We start from the raw sequence: 16,240 nt of genomic DNA, 5'->3' as shown, positions 1-16,240 counted from the left end.
TAATTGCTCTTATAAGTCTTATTAGAGGAACGTCTTTTTCAAAAGAGGGCAAAGTTTTCTTTCACCAGCTGATGTCGCTGTTTGAGTCACTCCCTCTCTGCGATTTTCGACCCCCTTCTCTTTCTATGTCAGTCTAATATGTCAGTCTAATATGTCAGTCTAATACAGTTCGTTTCCGTTCCTCAAACCAGGAAAATGTCGGTCTAAGAAAATGTCGGAGCGCATGAGTCAGCAGAAGTACTCTTAGCTGTTATTAAGTTGATTTATACTCCGTAGCAGTCCACAACCGAGGACAAACAGAAATCCCCAGAAAAGGAGAATAGCCACACTTCTTGGGAGAGGAGAGGCGATGTTTATCAGTCTTGTGACAGTTTTATAACTTTGTAATCAATCACTCTCTCACACACTCCCCACCGTTCTCTGGGAGTCTCTGGCCTCTTATATTCCTTTTGCCAGCGTGAACAGACAGTTGAAAACTAACTTGTGAACAACAGTTAATTTTATACTGAAGAGTCTGGAGACCCCTTTATATATTTCACCACTTGGGAAAGGTCTTTTTTATTATTTCTTCTTCATGACTTCTTGGTTTATTTCTGTCGCAACACTAATGAAGCCACAGGTAATCTTTATGTTCATAACTCCAGCAGAAAAAAATGGCTAAAACGTCTTAGGTATTAATGGAATAGACGTCTTTTTTGAAAAAAACCAGTCTGATATAGCTTGTAGGTAAATCTTGGTCAGTTGCGAAAAGCCATTTAGGTTCAAACACTTTGTTTTAAGATCAAACACTTTGTTTTTAGTCGTAAATTAGCAAGTTCAGTAGGTAAAATAGGCTAATCGTTTAGGTTTGCTTCAGTTTGTTAGAAGTGTAGCCACAGACATACCCACGGGCTCGAGCTTCTCGTCAGCGGAGGGTTGCAGGAACTAGCACCGAATAAGTTCTCCCCTTTCTCCCCCTTCTTGCTCAGCTTTTAGGAGCTTGAAAAAGGTCTGGGGGTCCTCTTCTTCATGCTGCAGCAACGCCATATCACCTGGAATCTCCTTCCAAGGCTTCGGGGTCAGCTTAGCTTTAGCTCCCCCTTCTAGCTCCACTAACGAACGCGTACCTCCCGACCTTGGCAGAGTGGGAGAGACGCATCTGACCATGAGCAAAGACTACGCGGAAGTCCCGAGAAGGTCCCAGATTCAATGCTCAATGGCATCTCCAGGTAAGGCTTGGAAAGACCCCTGCCTGTGTATGGGTTTCTTGAAGACATATTATATCGGCTCCTTGTTCTCTGGCTAGCCTGGATAACCTATATCGTTTACGGTTGGATGTAAGACCATTGACATTCAGTGAAATAATTTTGACTGAATTAACCATATTATTTGTTGCTTTGAATTTTGTGTACGTTAAGCTGAGGATTTCTCCCCCCATACAATTCTTTACCCCCCTCCCCCCCATGGAAGAGAAAATATATCAAGGAAGAATTTTCATCCCCTCTCTCCACATTCCAAAAAAGCACGCATCCCCTCCCTCCCCTTAACCAAAACATTTTTAAGACGTAACATCATGCGAGTGTGTTCTTGGTCTTTTCTCTGGTCGTGTTGAAGCTTCACCTGAGTGTCCTTCTCCTGCATCCACCTCTTCCGCTGCCTCCTCCTCAATTACCTGTAGTAGTAACTCATCAAGTTCGATTCCCAGCTGCGTCAATAAAATCCCAGCCTCTGTTGGGTTCTCGGCTATAAACCTTTTACCATCTTTAAAAATCAGTATAGAGGCAGGGTATGCCCAGGTAAACCTTATGTCGTTATTATGCAGTTTTTGTGCATAAAGTTTCATTTGGCTTTTTTGCCTTAGAGTAGCCTGGCATATGGGACGCGGGTGGCACTGTGGGTTAAACCACAGAGCCTAGGACCTGCCGATCGAAAGGTCGGCGGTTCAAATCCCCGCGGTGGGGTGAGCTCCCGTCGTTCGGTCCCAGCTCCTGCCTACCTAGCAGTTTGAAAGCACCCCTAAGTGCAAGTAGATAAATAGGGACCGCTTTCTAGCGGGAAGGTAAACGGCATTTCCGTGTGCTGCGCTGGTGCTGGCTCGCCAGATGCAGCTTAGTCACGCTGGCCACGTGACCCGGAAGTGTCTTCGGACAGCGCTGGCTCCCGGCTTCTTGAGCGAGATGAGCGTGCAACCCTAGAGTCGGACACGACTGGCCCTGATGGGCAGGGGTACCTTTACCTTTACCTAGCCTGGCATATGTCTCGACTCACCCACACTCTTTTCCCTTGGAAACTCAGTTCTTTAATTTTCTTCAAAGTCTGGTATACCTGCTGTTGCAGCTTCTCTCTAGAAAATTTAACTATTACATTCTTGGGGGATTTTCTCCCCCTGGGCCCTCGGCAGCGATGGGCTCGTTCCACATCTTCTGCCTTCAAACTAACTCCTTGAGTACATAGCCAGGGTCTCAAAGTTTCTTCCAACTCTTTAGCCTGTATTTCTTCTGGAATTCCTCCCAAAATCATATTAGCTCTTCTCTGGCGGTCCGACAATTCTGCCACCTGTTTAGATAGAGTAGTTACCGTACCTTTTTTTCATTTTTTCTGGGCTAGCTCTTTAGCTTGAATTGCTAATTGCTTCACCCCCTTAATTTGACTCCTATCCGTAAGACATCCTCCTTCACCGACTTGATATCTTCTCTAATGTTGTTTTGGGAGGCAAGCATTAAGTCCTGAAAAGCTGCTAGCTGAACTGATAAATCTTTCAACGTTTTTGCCATCCTTAGGTTGTTAAATAGAGTCATAAATAAGAGGGAACTGCTGGGCGTCTCCGTTAGGCTTGAAGTTAATTTAGCGACTTTCTTACCAAGTTTGCAGGCTTGAATTCGGCAACCCCGGTTTCTCTACAACTTCACACTCTCTCTTTAGTCTTTATTTTCTTTTTTCAGTTTATCTTACATTCCTTTAGGCCATAAATTGTTTAGCTTGGCAGGGGAGTTCCAGGGCAGATGACAGGCTCGAGCTAGAGCATGCACACACTCTCCGCAAGCTGTCTTAATAAGACAACACGCATGGCATGTTATAGGTGACCCCATGCCACAGGTACCAAACAGAGGGTGGCGCGAAGCTGATAAACAAGCGAGAGCTGCGATCACCTTGTCTGTGTTGGACAACCAGCTTATCCATATTCAAGGATTGAATACAGCACAGGAGGCGTGGCTTGCTTTACGAGAAGCACATCTTCATGTCGCAGCAAGATCCACCCTCTTGCACTTCCAGAGGCTTTCCAATTTGAAGCTGAAAGTGGGGGGAGACTTGCAGAAACACCTCACCCAGATGAAGTTTCTGCATGGCCAGCTGGTGCAGAGGGAGTTTGAACTTCCGGAGTCACTCTTTTGTTTTATGATTATCAACAGCATGGATGCATCGTATGCATCGTATGCGGTTGTGGCATCACAGCTTGGAGCTCTGCCAGCTGCTGATTTGACTGTTCAGAGAGTCTGCTCAACGCTCTTGAATGAGTCTGACTGCCAGATGGCGCTTGCAGCTGATGAGGGGAATGCCAAAGCCACAAAAGCACCCCTCTCAGCAGTGGAAGGTACAGGGGAGGCTGTTGCTTTGAAAGCCCTACGGTGGCGGAAGTGTGGGAAAGAGGGCCACCTGCAGAAGAACTGCAGGAACGGCAAGAAGCCCAAGAGCTCCGGGGCAGGAGGAGCCAGTGGCAAGAATCGTGCCAAGTCTAGCTCTACCCAGGCACTTGCTTTAATCACACCAAGCACCTCCCCAACTACCCAGAATGCCTTTGTCATAGATACTGAGGTGACAGTCCATCTAACTGGACAGAAAGGTTTGTTTGTTACCTTTAAGGAGCAACATGACACCATCAAGCAAGCAGATGGTCTTTGTCTGAGAAGTGAAGGGATTGGGAAAATATTCCTTCAGGGCATCCAGATCACAGTGGACAATGACTTATAATTTGCTCAGTGTGTCTCAGCTAACGGTGCAAGATTATTGTGTTTCTTTTGACAGGCAGAAATGCGTCATTGCCAAGAATGGACATGATCTTCTGTATGCTTACAATGAAGACGGCTTGTATTTACTTTCATTTGATAATGATTAATGTAATGATAATGTGACACAAGAGGTAAGAGTCAATGTGGCTCTGAAAGGCAAAACGGCTTTTCAGCAGGTGGGTCCTCTATCACCCTCTAGAGGCAATGCCAAGTATTACCTGATTTTGGTTGATTCTCATTCTAAATATGCATGGGTCTATATGCTAGAGAAGAGAAATCAAGCGTTGACAACGTTCAGTGAATTTTGTGCATGGGTAAAATCTGTCCATGATGTGCAAATTGATTGTCTTTTCACAGGTCAGAAACAGGATTTTGTTTCACAGGAATTTGGAAGTTTCCTGGCTGCACAAGGGATGAAGCACAAAGTTGCTACCCAGGAGTCTTCATGGAACACCAATTTATGTGTAAGGGTAAACATGGAGTTACAAAAAGCCATGAGAGCGTTACTGCTTAGTGCAGGCTTGCCAAATGAGTTTTGGGTTGAATCTCTGAATTGTTATGTGTATTCTTATAACAGGAGATACTCCAAAGCTGTCAAATGCACACCCTATGAGAAACTGTTTTGTCAAACACCTTAGGGTTTTTGGGTCTGACGTGTGGGTGGAGACACCACAGAGTGAGAAGCTCAGCAAAAGTGGTGCACATGGTATATTTCTGGGGTACAAAAAAGGCTAGTACAGAGTACTGATGTCTAACACCAACACAGTTCTACTTGATAGAGATGTGGAGTACACTGCAAAACGGGGGGGGGGGGGAATGTTGTTGGGATGTTCCATTCCACCGTAAGGAACAGACGTGGGACTGTTGCGTGTCACATGTCTGTAACACATACCAGCATTGCATGATGGGAACTTTCTGTTTTGCTTTGGACACGAAGGAGATCAGACATGTTTCCTTTTGTCCTGATCTACAGTGAATAAACCTGCTTGTAAATATGCTCACACAGCCTCTCGTGTCACTTCTGTTTGCACAGCATTTTCTCTGCTGAATTGTGTGCTCAGTCTTCAAAAGCCTTGGCCGCAGATTTATGCTGCACCAAGGACCGGAGTTCGCCCAGCACACCGGCCAGTGGGCTGGAGCCAGCTGGGGGCCTGCCAATGGCCCTCATTTCCTTGGGTGCATGCCAACAAATGTAACTATTTTCCAAAGTTATCCTGTCAATGATGGCTCAGGTGAGGGATCTGACACTGACAGTGACAGTGGGGGCACAGGTAGCGATTCAACTGATACAGCAGACTATAAGAGTGCAGTCACGATGATTAGACCATCTGAACAGTCTGATCATGAACTGGAGGAACCACTGTTCACAATAGGTCACCATTCTCCACAGGAGAAGCGCAGTAAGGAAGACATGAGCTTAATGTGCAGGTCAGAGAGAGCACCAAAGGGTAGAAGACCCATCAAATATGCTCATGAGTTTGCTAACACAGCTGTTGCAAATATAGCTGTGGGTAGTAGCACGAAACAGGTTTCAGAACCTGAGGTCTTGCAAGGGGTACAAGGTTTGTCTTCAAAGGATGCGGAACCACGCTCAAAGGCTGCAAGGGCCAACACTGTTTTCTCAGACAGGAAAAGAGCTAAGGCTCTAGTCCCATGGAAGGAAGGTAACCAGAAGTGCAAAATGGTCAGGCACAAGGCCAGTCCAGTTGCATGAAGTTCCAAAGGTAGAACGGGTACTACAGGGGTATACTATGTGTTTGACAACTGTAAGTTTACTTCACTTACTGCTGCCTTAGCTTATGCGGCATCGGTTACCTGAAATGGGGGAGGATGTTAGGATTTCATGCTCCCCGATGTTGATTTTGTGATTGGTATATTTCACACGCCTGTCTGAGAGGAGTGTGAGAAAGGAAGTCTGTCTTATCTCTCTTCCGGTGTGAGTCTGTGAAACTTTCACTTTTACGCTGTTCTGTTTGTTCTTTGAGCTGGCAAGGACAGATGCCATAATGCTGTTGTCTGTAAATATTCTGTAAATAAATAGTAGTTTAGAACTACGTTGCCTCTTTCCTTTTGCTGTGTTAAGCCAGAAGGCTAGTGTGCATAAACCAAGCTGGTTTATGTCGCTGGCGCGCCCTGGAAAAGAAGAGGATGCCTTTTCCAGAGCTATGCTCACCGGAGGACGCTCGGAGATTGGGGGGGGGCTGCAGATAGCCCGGAGCGCTCTCCCAACAGGGAGTTCCACAGACTTGGGCTCACAATACTGAATGCCTGGCTCCTGGTGTATATGAAAGGTGCATTCGAGGCATGAGGGACCACTAACAGTGGCTCCTCCAAATACCTCAGTGATTACATGGGATATAAAGGTTCAGGTGGTATCTGAGGTATCATGGACCCAAGTTGTTAAGGGTCTTGTAAATTAATACAATGAGATGATAGCTGTTGTAAAACATAGGATCCAGGGTAGGATTCTTCAGCAGACACACTAGCCCTTTTTGAAGGGCAAAAGGCATCATTCTGTAATTGCTCTAGCCAGGATTAGCTTGTGCTCCTTGCTTTCTCTCCCCATTATATTGTTGAACAGCTCCACCGATACACTTTCAGACATACTCTGGTAAACACCAATGGCTGTAGTTTCCAATATGCTCCCTGTCCAGACTTCCAACATCTTCCCACAGCATCCTGGGGTGGGGATGAACAACAGACAACACTGCTTCCCTTTCGTGATACAGACTCTTGTCTTGACCAAAACAGGCTTTCAAGACATTCATAAAAACCCAACATGCAAAGTTATGCCAGTTGAGAGAGTTTGTATCAAACTTACCATAAATGACCTGACCACCACATCTGGCATTTGAGGCAACTGGTAATGCAGTAAGGCAGTAGTAGCATGATCAGTTACCTGGAGGTGACAAGAAAGGGGAGAGGGAGGGAGAGAGGAAGACTTGTCAGTGATGTTTTGACAACATACAACTCCTTCCATGTATATTCCACTTGGCCCTTCTCTTGACTTGTCTAACAGAAGCGGTCGCAATGAAGTAGACTAGTTGAGCATGACTTCAGGTATCCAAAGTATTTTGGTGTCAAATAGCTAAGTGGTAGGACAGGGGATATTATTACAAAATATTAATGAATAATGAATGTTCACAGTATTGGGCTTTCCTGTGCCCCACTGTTCTGCTACAGCCAGTAGTCCCATCCACCCCCCCCCCAAAGTCATTATTGAGGTTCATTGGATTTTCTAGAAAGACTTAGGATGCTGTAGCATGTGGGGTTGCAGCTGGAAGGGAGAATTGGGAAACCCTATGTGATGGCTTGTGAATGCTCTTCACAAGAAATGCCCCTGCTCACTCTGAGATACATATATACAGTCTTTATTTTACGTATGTACAAGCAGCGCATTACAATCATGCATCCGAATCCTCCGGCTCAGATTCTGGGAGTGACTTATGCCAGCCCTTTCTCCAACAGAAAAGGCGGGGAAGTTTCATGTGATGCCTCTCCCCCTTCCTCTTTAAACCACCTAAAGTTCCTAACAGGCTGTTCTCTATAACAAAAGTCCCAGTTTGCAACATTTGAGAATTTTTGAGACAAAGGCATGGGTTGACATATCTGTAAAAAACCCGAAGAAAAGGTGGGAAAAGGGCACAGTAGTTGTTATTTCTTGGGTATGAAAGTGGAATGAAAGCCTATAGGTTTGAAGACAATCAAAATCATTTGAGTTATAGTCGGTCAGCCAGCTTTAATGAGCAAAGAAATTGGCCCAAGATACTTGAAAACCAACTGCCAGAAAAGGTTTTACTACCGAGCGTACCTGATAAGGCAGTTGAAACAAAGCTAAGAATTGGCAGCACTCCCAGGAAAATTGAAAGGGAGGGGGTAATGACTGAGCATTTTTCTCCAGCTGCTCATGTGGAGCAGGGGGGAAAAGAAAGTGCAACTGGGACAGGAGGAGGTAAATCTCCAGAGTCAATCCACCCCAAAAGCAGTCCTGAAGATAGCCCAGGGGGTGAGATTAATGAACCAAGGAGGTCTGAAAGAAGTAATAAAGGTCAACCTCCAGTCCGTTATGGGTTCCCAGCCCCCATAAACCAGGTTTATGTAACTGAGCCAGAAAACTTTGAAGAAGTGCAAGAGTTACCTACTCTAGAGAAAGAGGCGTGGTTAAAGGCAATGCAGGCAGAGTATAACTCTCTGCTAAACAACATGTTTGTACCTACAGAATTGCCTGAAGGTAAAAAGCCCATAAGCTGTAAGGGGTTTTTTTAAGTGAAAAAGCTGGCTGATGGTAGTTGTCAAAGGAAAGCCAGGTTGGTCACAAGGGGCTTTACACAAAGGAAAACGATGCATTGTGATGAAGTCTTTGCCCCAACAGCAAAGGCTGAAATAGTAAAATCAGTTTTAGCAATGGCAAGTCTGAGGGGATTGAAAGCTAATCATTCTGATGTTGCCTCAGCATATTTAAATGCTCCTCTTGATGCTGAGGTGTATTTACAGCAAATACCAGGTTATGAGCTGGAAAAAAGACAACATTGTGTTAAAGCTGCTATATGGTTTACACCAAAGTGCACGTCTATGGCATGAATGCATAGACACAACTCTGAAAAAGATGGGATTCAAACAAAGCCTGTTTATATTCAGCAATGGTGCAAGGAAGCGTTTGTTATTTACTTTTGTATGTTGCCAATATCTGTCTAATAACAACTGCACAAAAGCAAGTGTCTTGGTTTATAAACAGCCTAGGTAACAAATACAAACTGAAGTATTTGGGTGAGATTCAGAATTACTTAGGATTAGAGATTCAGAGAAATGAAGAGGGCGTCTACACTCTAAGCCAGAAGGAAAAGATCAAAAAGTTACTGAAGACATATGGAATGGAGAGGGCAAATGAGGTTGACACTCCCATAACTAAACAGTACAAAAATGAACCAGAAGGACAAAAATGTGAGAATGCAACAGCTTTTCATTCTTTGTTAGGTTCTCTGTTATATTTAAGTTGGTGGATGAGACCCGACATAACATTGGCAGTGCTCAGAGAGATCGGGCAGCACTTAAAAGAATCCTAAGGTATCTGAAAGGCACAAAAGATTACAAACTGGTGCTGAATACAGGATATGATCAGCAAGTGTATGCATACGCTGATGCCAGCTGGGGAGACAGAGAAAATGGAAAGTCTACCACTGGCTATGCTATATATATTGGAAATGCCCTGGTTCAGTGGAATTCCCAGAAACAAACTTTTGTTGCCACAAGTACTTGTGAAGCAGAGTACTCGGCCATAAGCAAATGTGCATCACAACTAGAGTGGTTTGCTTGCCTAACAAAAGAACTAGGAATACCTTCTGAAATGCCAATCACTGTGCTCAGTGACAACATGGCAGCACAACAGCTTGCCAACCAACAAAACTTTAAGAGTAAAAGTAAACATATTGTGATAAGATATGGCAATGTAAAAAATGCTTTAGTTACATTGTACTGGTTGGCCGTGCGATTAATGGTGGACGGGAGCTCTTTCGGATGAAAGAGCCCCTGCGCTTTAAAGATTGGGGTGACCGAAAGCATCACGGAACCCCCCAAAAAAACCTCAGATCGAGCATTCTGAGGATCTGGTGTTCCAGCGGGTACCCTTTGCGACTCCCCTGCTCCCCGGTAAGCTCTAATAAGAGCCCCAAGAGCGAGCAGGGTTGGAGACATGGGTACTGTGGAATCTATTCGCTTTCTTCATTGTGCGAAGCTCCAAAGTCCAGCGATCGTGAGCGACCAATTTCTCCGACCAAATTACAAAAGATTGGATAATTGTGAGTAAAAAAGGTTTCAGATTTGGACTGTTAATTGGATTGGAAGGGATTTAAATTACGGAGGTCGATCCCTTTCCAATGAAGTAGAAGTGAAAGCAGTCACTGCTGACCGAAGCTGTAACTTTAAAAGACTTGTTAAAACTTCCAAGGAAATAATTTAAACCCCTCTTTCTGCAGGGGGAAGGGGGAGAATTTGATTGAATTGAGAGACCCTGCATGAGATAGATTTGACAGTGGAATAGACTCTTGCTTTTTGGAGGCGGACTTCCTGGAGGGGAAAGGCTAGACTCCATTATTGTGTCACAAAGGGAGGGGATACATTTAACTTTCGTTTTCCTCTTTGGGGATTACAAGGTAACTGCTGCCGTCTGAGCTTCTTAAAACAGTACACAGTGTTTCTTTTACCCTCCCTGAATTGGATACAAGTGCTTGAATTAATTTTGGATGGTTCCTAAAAAATATAAGAAGAGTAAAGAGAATAACACTTTGAAAGGGGGGAGCTGCTGAGTTGTCTGCTGCTGCCTGCGCACTAAAAATCTTGTTGACTGTGACTGGGTGAGTTGACCTTGATACTTTGGAATAGTTATGGCTAATGGTGTAGATAAGCCTGAGAAAAGTAAAATTAAAGACAGAAGAGGCTCCAAAACACCAAATTTTGAAGAGGAGGTGATGCAAATGTTAACGGACATAAGAACAGATGTCAGAGGAATGCAGCAGAGTGTACAGGAGCTTAAACAAGAATTTGTGGATTTGAAAAAAGGTGTTCAAGAGGTCAGGGAAGAAGATGCTGGTCATGAAACAAGATTGACGGAATTGGAAACAGTGAGAGTGCCTGACGTGGAGAAGATTCAACAGGATGCGCTCAATGCAATTGCTTTTTTACAGATGAAGGAACGGGAGAACCAACTGAGAGTGAGAGGCGCACCCCAATTGGAACAAGATAATCTTAAGGACTGGGTAGTTGAGGAGTTTGCAGCGTGTTGGGATCTGGGAAAAGAAGAGCTAAATTCTTGGATTGAGAGGGCCTATAGGTTTGGGCTTAAGAAAGACTCAAAAAAAGTACATGACTATACAGTGGTCTTCAAGACGAAGGAACAGAGGGACAATATTCTGGGTCTACATTATAAAAAAAGTTTGAAGATTAAAGATAAACCAATTGTTTTGTTTAAGGAGATCCCAAAACATTTCCTGAATTTAAGGAATAATTACGCAGATTTGGCTGGAGCTCTGAGAAGGAAGAACATCTTTTTCAGGTGGGAGTTTCCAGAGGGCCTCTCCTTCAAATTCAAGGAAAGAAACAAAGAATTAGGACCGTCAAAGAAAAAACAAGGTTTTTGGGGGGAAAACGTTAAGAATTTTGGATTGGAAAGTGCAGACACCAGGGGCAGGGGCAGGAGCTCTCTAATAGTACAAGATGGCATTGAGAATCTACTCTTGGAATGTTAATGGTTTGAACGCATGACCAAAAAGAAACCAAGTATATCATGTGTTAGCAAAACAGAATTTGGACATAATTTGTTTGCAAGAAACCCATGTTATTAGATTACATAGAAAAGTCCTCCAGAATAAGAGACTTGGTCAGGAATTTATTTCATCTGACAAAGTGAAGAAAAGAGGAGTGGTTTTCTATGTAACAGAAAAAAGGAATCCCAAAATGTTGTTTAAAGATTAGGAGTGAAGATACATTGCAGTAGAAATTAATGCACAAGGCGAAAAATACTTGCTGTTGGGAATTTATGCACCAAATGATGGCAAAGCAGAATTTTTTAAGAACCTGGAAACAAGACCTCTGGACTATTTGGATTACAAATTGATACTGATGGGGGACTTGAATGGAGTGGCATCAACATTTATGGATAGAACACAGAGACAGAAAGTAATGAATGCTGGCAGATTACCAAAGGCTTTTTTTGAAATGGTGGATAAATTTGATCTGTCAGACATATTGAGAGTGAGAAATCCAACTGAAAAAGACTTCACATTTTATTCAGATACAAATCAAGCATTTTTGAGAATTGACTATTTATGGATATCCAGAGACTTTGTTCCCAGAGTAACTAAAGTTGAAATTTGCCCAAAGACTTGCTTCGACCATAATGCAGTGTTGTTGGAAATGAAAGTATTTCTGCAGGGATTCTACAGATGGAGAATGAATGATGATTTCTTGAGGAATGAACAGACGATCGGAAAGGCCCAAAAGGCTCTAAAGGATTACTTTGAGACAAATATGATTTCTGAGGTGGAAACAAGAGTCGTTTGGGATGCAAGTAAAGCAGTGATGAGAGGATTCCGCATACAACAAAATTTGATTAAGAAAAAGATACAGAATGAGAAAAAAGATAATATTTTGTCTCAATTAAAAGATAAAGAGAAGAAGTTGAGACGCAACCTAAAGAATCAGCAGATCCAAAAGGAAATCAAAGCTTTACAGACTCAGTATTCTCAGATTATAAATCAGGAAATAGAATGGAAATTAAGGATGATGAGACAAAGGAATTTTTAATCTGCAAACAAATGTGGAAAATTGCTCGCTTGGCAATGAAAAAAGAGACAGAAACAAAGTACTATTATTAATATTGTATCAGAGGGAAAGTCTGTGGAGAACTCCGCAGAGATAAGAAGATGTTTTCAGAAATATTATAAACAGCTGTATAAAAGTGGGAAAGAAGATAAAGAAAAATTGAGCAATTTATAAAAGTAAATGGACTGCAAAAAATTCCCGAAAATAAAAAGATCCTGCTTAATGGATTGATTACAAGACAAGAGGTTGAGAAGGCAATAAATCAGATGCAGCTTGGCAAAGCCCCAGGGCCAGATGGTTTGTCAGCAAAGTATTACAGTGGTACCCCGCAAGACGAACGCCTCGGAAGACGAAAAACTCGCTAGACGAAGGAGTTTTTCGTTTTCTTAGCCGCTTCGCAAGACGCATTTCCCTATGGGCTTGCTTCGCAAAACGAAGCTTGCCCCGCAAGCTCCGGGGATAGCGGGGAAGCGTAGCGCGTCTTCCCCGCTGTCCCCAGACCTCTTTTGAAGCAAGGGGTGGCGGGGAGAAGATCACTTCTCCCCGTTGCCAGCCCCGCAATCTCCGGGGACAGAGGGGAAGGCGCGCACGCCTTTCCCTCTGTCCCCGGACCCCTTTTGAACCAAGGGGCGACAACGGGGAGAAGCGATTCTCCCCGCTGCTCCTTCCCTTGCTTTAAAACAGGTCCGGGGACAGAGGGGAAGGCGCGCGCGCCTTCCCCTCTGTCCCCCAACGGTTTCCATAGGAACGCATTGATTGATTTTCAATGCATTCCTATGGGAAACCGTGCTTCGCAAGACGAAAAACTCGCAAGAAGAAAAAACTTGTGGAACGAATTAATTTCGTCTTGCGAGGCACCACTGTATAAGACTTTGAAAGATTGGCTTATTCAGCCGTTGGTGGATGTATGCAATAAGATATTAAGAGGGGACAAAGCACCTGAAACCTGGAAGGAAGCATTTATAACCCTGATACCAAAACCAGATCAAGACAGATCCAATATGAAAAATTATAGACCGATCTCATTACTCAATGTGGATTATAATTCTTTTGCTAACATTTTGGCCAATAAATTGAAGAAGGTGCTAACAGATTATATTCATAAGGACCAGGCAGAATTTCTGCCTGGGAGACATATGAAAGATAATATTAGGAATATAATCATTGTGTTAGAAAGGTTGGAAGTTTAAAAAATTTGTAAAGCGGTGTTAATGTTCATCGATGCTAAGAAGGCCTTTGATAATGTCTCATGGAGTTTTATGAAAAGGAATTTAACATGTATTGAGGTTGGCCAAGAATTTCTAAATGGTATTAATGCGATCTATTTTGAGCAAAAAGCAAAAATTATAGTTAATAATGTGGTTTCAGAAGCAATTAGAATTGAGAAAGGAACCAGGCAAGGGTGACCACTTTCCCCCCTGCTTTTTATTTCAGTTCTGGAGGTTTTGCTAAACATGCTAAGGAAAGAGGAAGAGGTTAAAGGTATAACAGTAGGATCTAAACAATATAAGCTAAAAGCCTTTGCTGATGATTTGGTGATAACTTTACAAGATCCAAATACCAGTGCAGTGAAAGCACTGGAGCTGATTCAGGAGTTTGGGCAAGTAGCAGGATTTAAATTAAATAAGAGCAAAACCAAAGTGTTGGGAAAAAATTTAGATAACGAGGAGAAAAAAAATCCTCCAGGAAAAGACAGGCCTTGTTTTTGTGAAAAAAGTGAAATATTTGGGTGTAAATTTATCGTGAAAAAATTGAATTTATATAAAGATAATTATGAAAAATTATGGAATGAAATTAAGAGAGATCTTGACGTCAGGTCAAATTTAAAATTGTCATTAATGGGCCGAATATTGGTGGTTAAGATGAATGTATTGCCAAATATGTTGTTTTTGTTCCAAGCTATACCAATTATCGATAATGTAAGATGCTTTAAAGAATGGCAGAAAGCATTGTCTAAATTTATCTGGCAGGGAAAAAAACCCCAGAATTAAATATAAAATATTAACAGATTCAAAAGGGGGGGGGATTTTCCCTGCCAGATTTGAAGATATATTTTGAAGTTGCGGCTTTCTGCTGGATCAAGGAATGGATTCAACTAGATAATGCTGATGTGTTAGATTTGGAAGGATTTGATAATGACAAATATGGCATGCATATTTATGGTAACACAAAGGTTTAAAAAACAATGTAATTAGAAAATCTATATATAATGTATGAATAAGATATAAAGATCTCTTAGAAAGGAGAACACCCAGGTGGCTTTCACCAATGGAAGCAAAGACACAGAAAAGCTGAATATGGAGACTAAATGGTTGAAATACGCTGATTTATTGTTGGAAGATAATGAAGGATTTAAATTGAGACGATTTGATCAAATTAAATATAAATTGGATGGATGGTTACAATATTATCACATTAATGAATTGTGTAAGCTTGATAAGAAAAATGGTTTTGCGTTTGAAAAATCCAAATTGGAAATGGAACTGTTAGATACCAATGTTAAAAATCTCTCTAAAATATACAATTTATTGTTGGAATGGCATACAAAGAATGAACAAGTTAAATCTGTGATGATTGATTGCGCAAGAGATGTTGGACACAATATAATGTTGGAAGATTGGGAAAGGCTGTGGAAGAAAGGGTTTAAGTTCACTGCATGTACTGTATTAAAAGAAAATATTATGAAAATGATGTATAGATGGTACTTAACCCCAATGAAATTAGCAAAGATCTATCATACAAATGATAATCAATGTTGGAAATGCAAAGAAAAAGAAGGTACTTTTTATCATATGTGGTGGTGAAGGAATGGGTTTCCCAAAACCCCAAAACTGACTGCACCAAAATCCCTATTTTTCCTTAGCTAAAATGCATAAAGTTGAGCCGTTGAGCAAATCCATAACAAGAACAAAGCTCTCTCCCTTATCAGTCCGTGGCGGCAATGAGTCACCTTGCCAAGTTCCAGTACAGCAGGGATGGTGCGTGTGTGCCTTATCTTGTGTGCTGACCACAAAGACGCACAGACCCACGTCTGGGAATAACGCCAGAGTGTGTTCTCGGAAATGGTGACCCCTGCGTCCCAGATAAGAGTAGGAAGAGGAAGATCCTTTTATGGTCAGAAGTACAGGAAGGAAGATCCTTTTATGGTTGAGAGTACCAGAGCAGGAACATATGTGATGTTAACCTGCGTACGCAGGCCGACGTGGTTGGGCTCCTAGGGGAGGAGTGAGAGGGTGCCTGGAGGATATATAAACTGCATGAAACCTGTCATTTCTTTGGACTTGCTGTGGACTTGATCACGCAAGTGCCTTCTGCTATCCGGAGAGCAGAATAAACTCTTTCTTTGAACCAACTCGGTGTCATTTGACTTCCTTCCTCCTGTCCCGGAGCAACGCAGACCCAATCGGTGAACTCCAATAAGGCTACAGTGGACGTGTCCTAAAGTGAAAGACTTCTGGGAAAAGATTTATAATGAGTTGGAAAAAATGTTGAAAAATACATTTATTAAGAAACCAGAAGCCTTTCTACTTGGAATACTAGGATTGGGATTGCCCAAAAAAGATGCTAGACTGTTTTTGTATGCCACTACAGTGGCAAGACTTTTATTAGCCAAAAACTGGAAATCGCAAGAAATACCAACTGTAGAAGAATGGCAGATGAAGATGTTGGACTTTTTGGAGCTGGCCGACCTGAGTGGAAGAATCCGCGACCAGAAAGAAGAGGAGAAACAAGAGGATTGGAAGAAATTTAAAGAATATTTAGCTAAATAATGTGATATAAGATAAATAGAAAATTCTTGGAAGTAATAAATGTCGGAATCTGCGTTCGACCGAGCTGATAAAGCTCATCTTCCGGAATCGCCCTCTGACGTGATTAACGACCTGAGCCTTTGATGAGGCCTCAGGCACATTCCCATTCAGCAGAGAATCAAAGCAGCA

At 42.6% G+C, this 16,240-nt stretch overlaps 1 protein-coding gene across 1 annotated transcript in view; it reads right to left on the bottom strand.

The window, feature by feature from the left end:
• Positions 1–16,240, bottom strand: part of LOC309333252 (mediator of RNA polymerase II transcription subunit 27-like) — an 80,027-nt gene that overhangs the window by 14,367 nt on the left and 49,420 nt on the right. Inside the window, exon 2 of the mRNA XM_081846674.1 lies at positions 6,808–6,885. Within this exon, the coding sequence (XP_081702800.1) occupies positions 6,808–6,885 (78 nt within the window). The remainder of the gene's footprint in view (positions 1–6,807; positions 6,886–16,240) is intronic.

Source organism: Podarcis erhardii, assembly GCF_964252035.2.
Source record: "Podarcis erhardii genome assembly, chromosome: W".
NCBI lineage: Eukaryota > Metazoa > Chordata > Lepidosauria > Squamata > Lacertidae > Podarcis > Podarcis erhardii.
The sequence above is the reverse complement of the archived record's forward strand: the minus strand, read 5'-3'. Positions and strand labels throughout refer to the sequence as shown.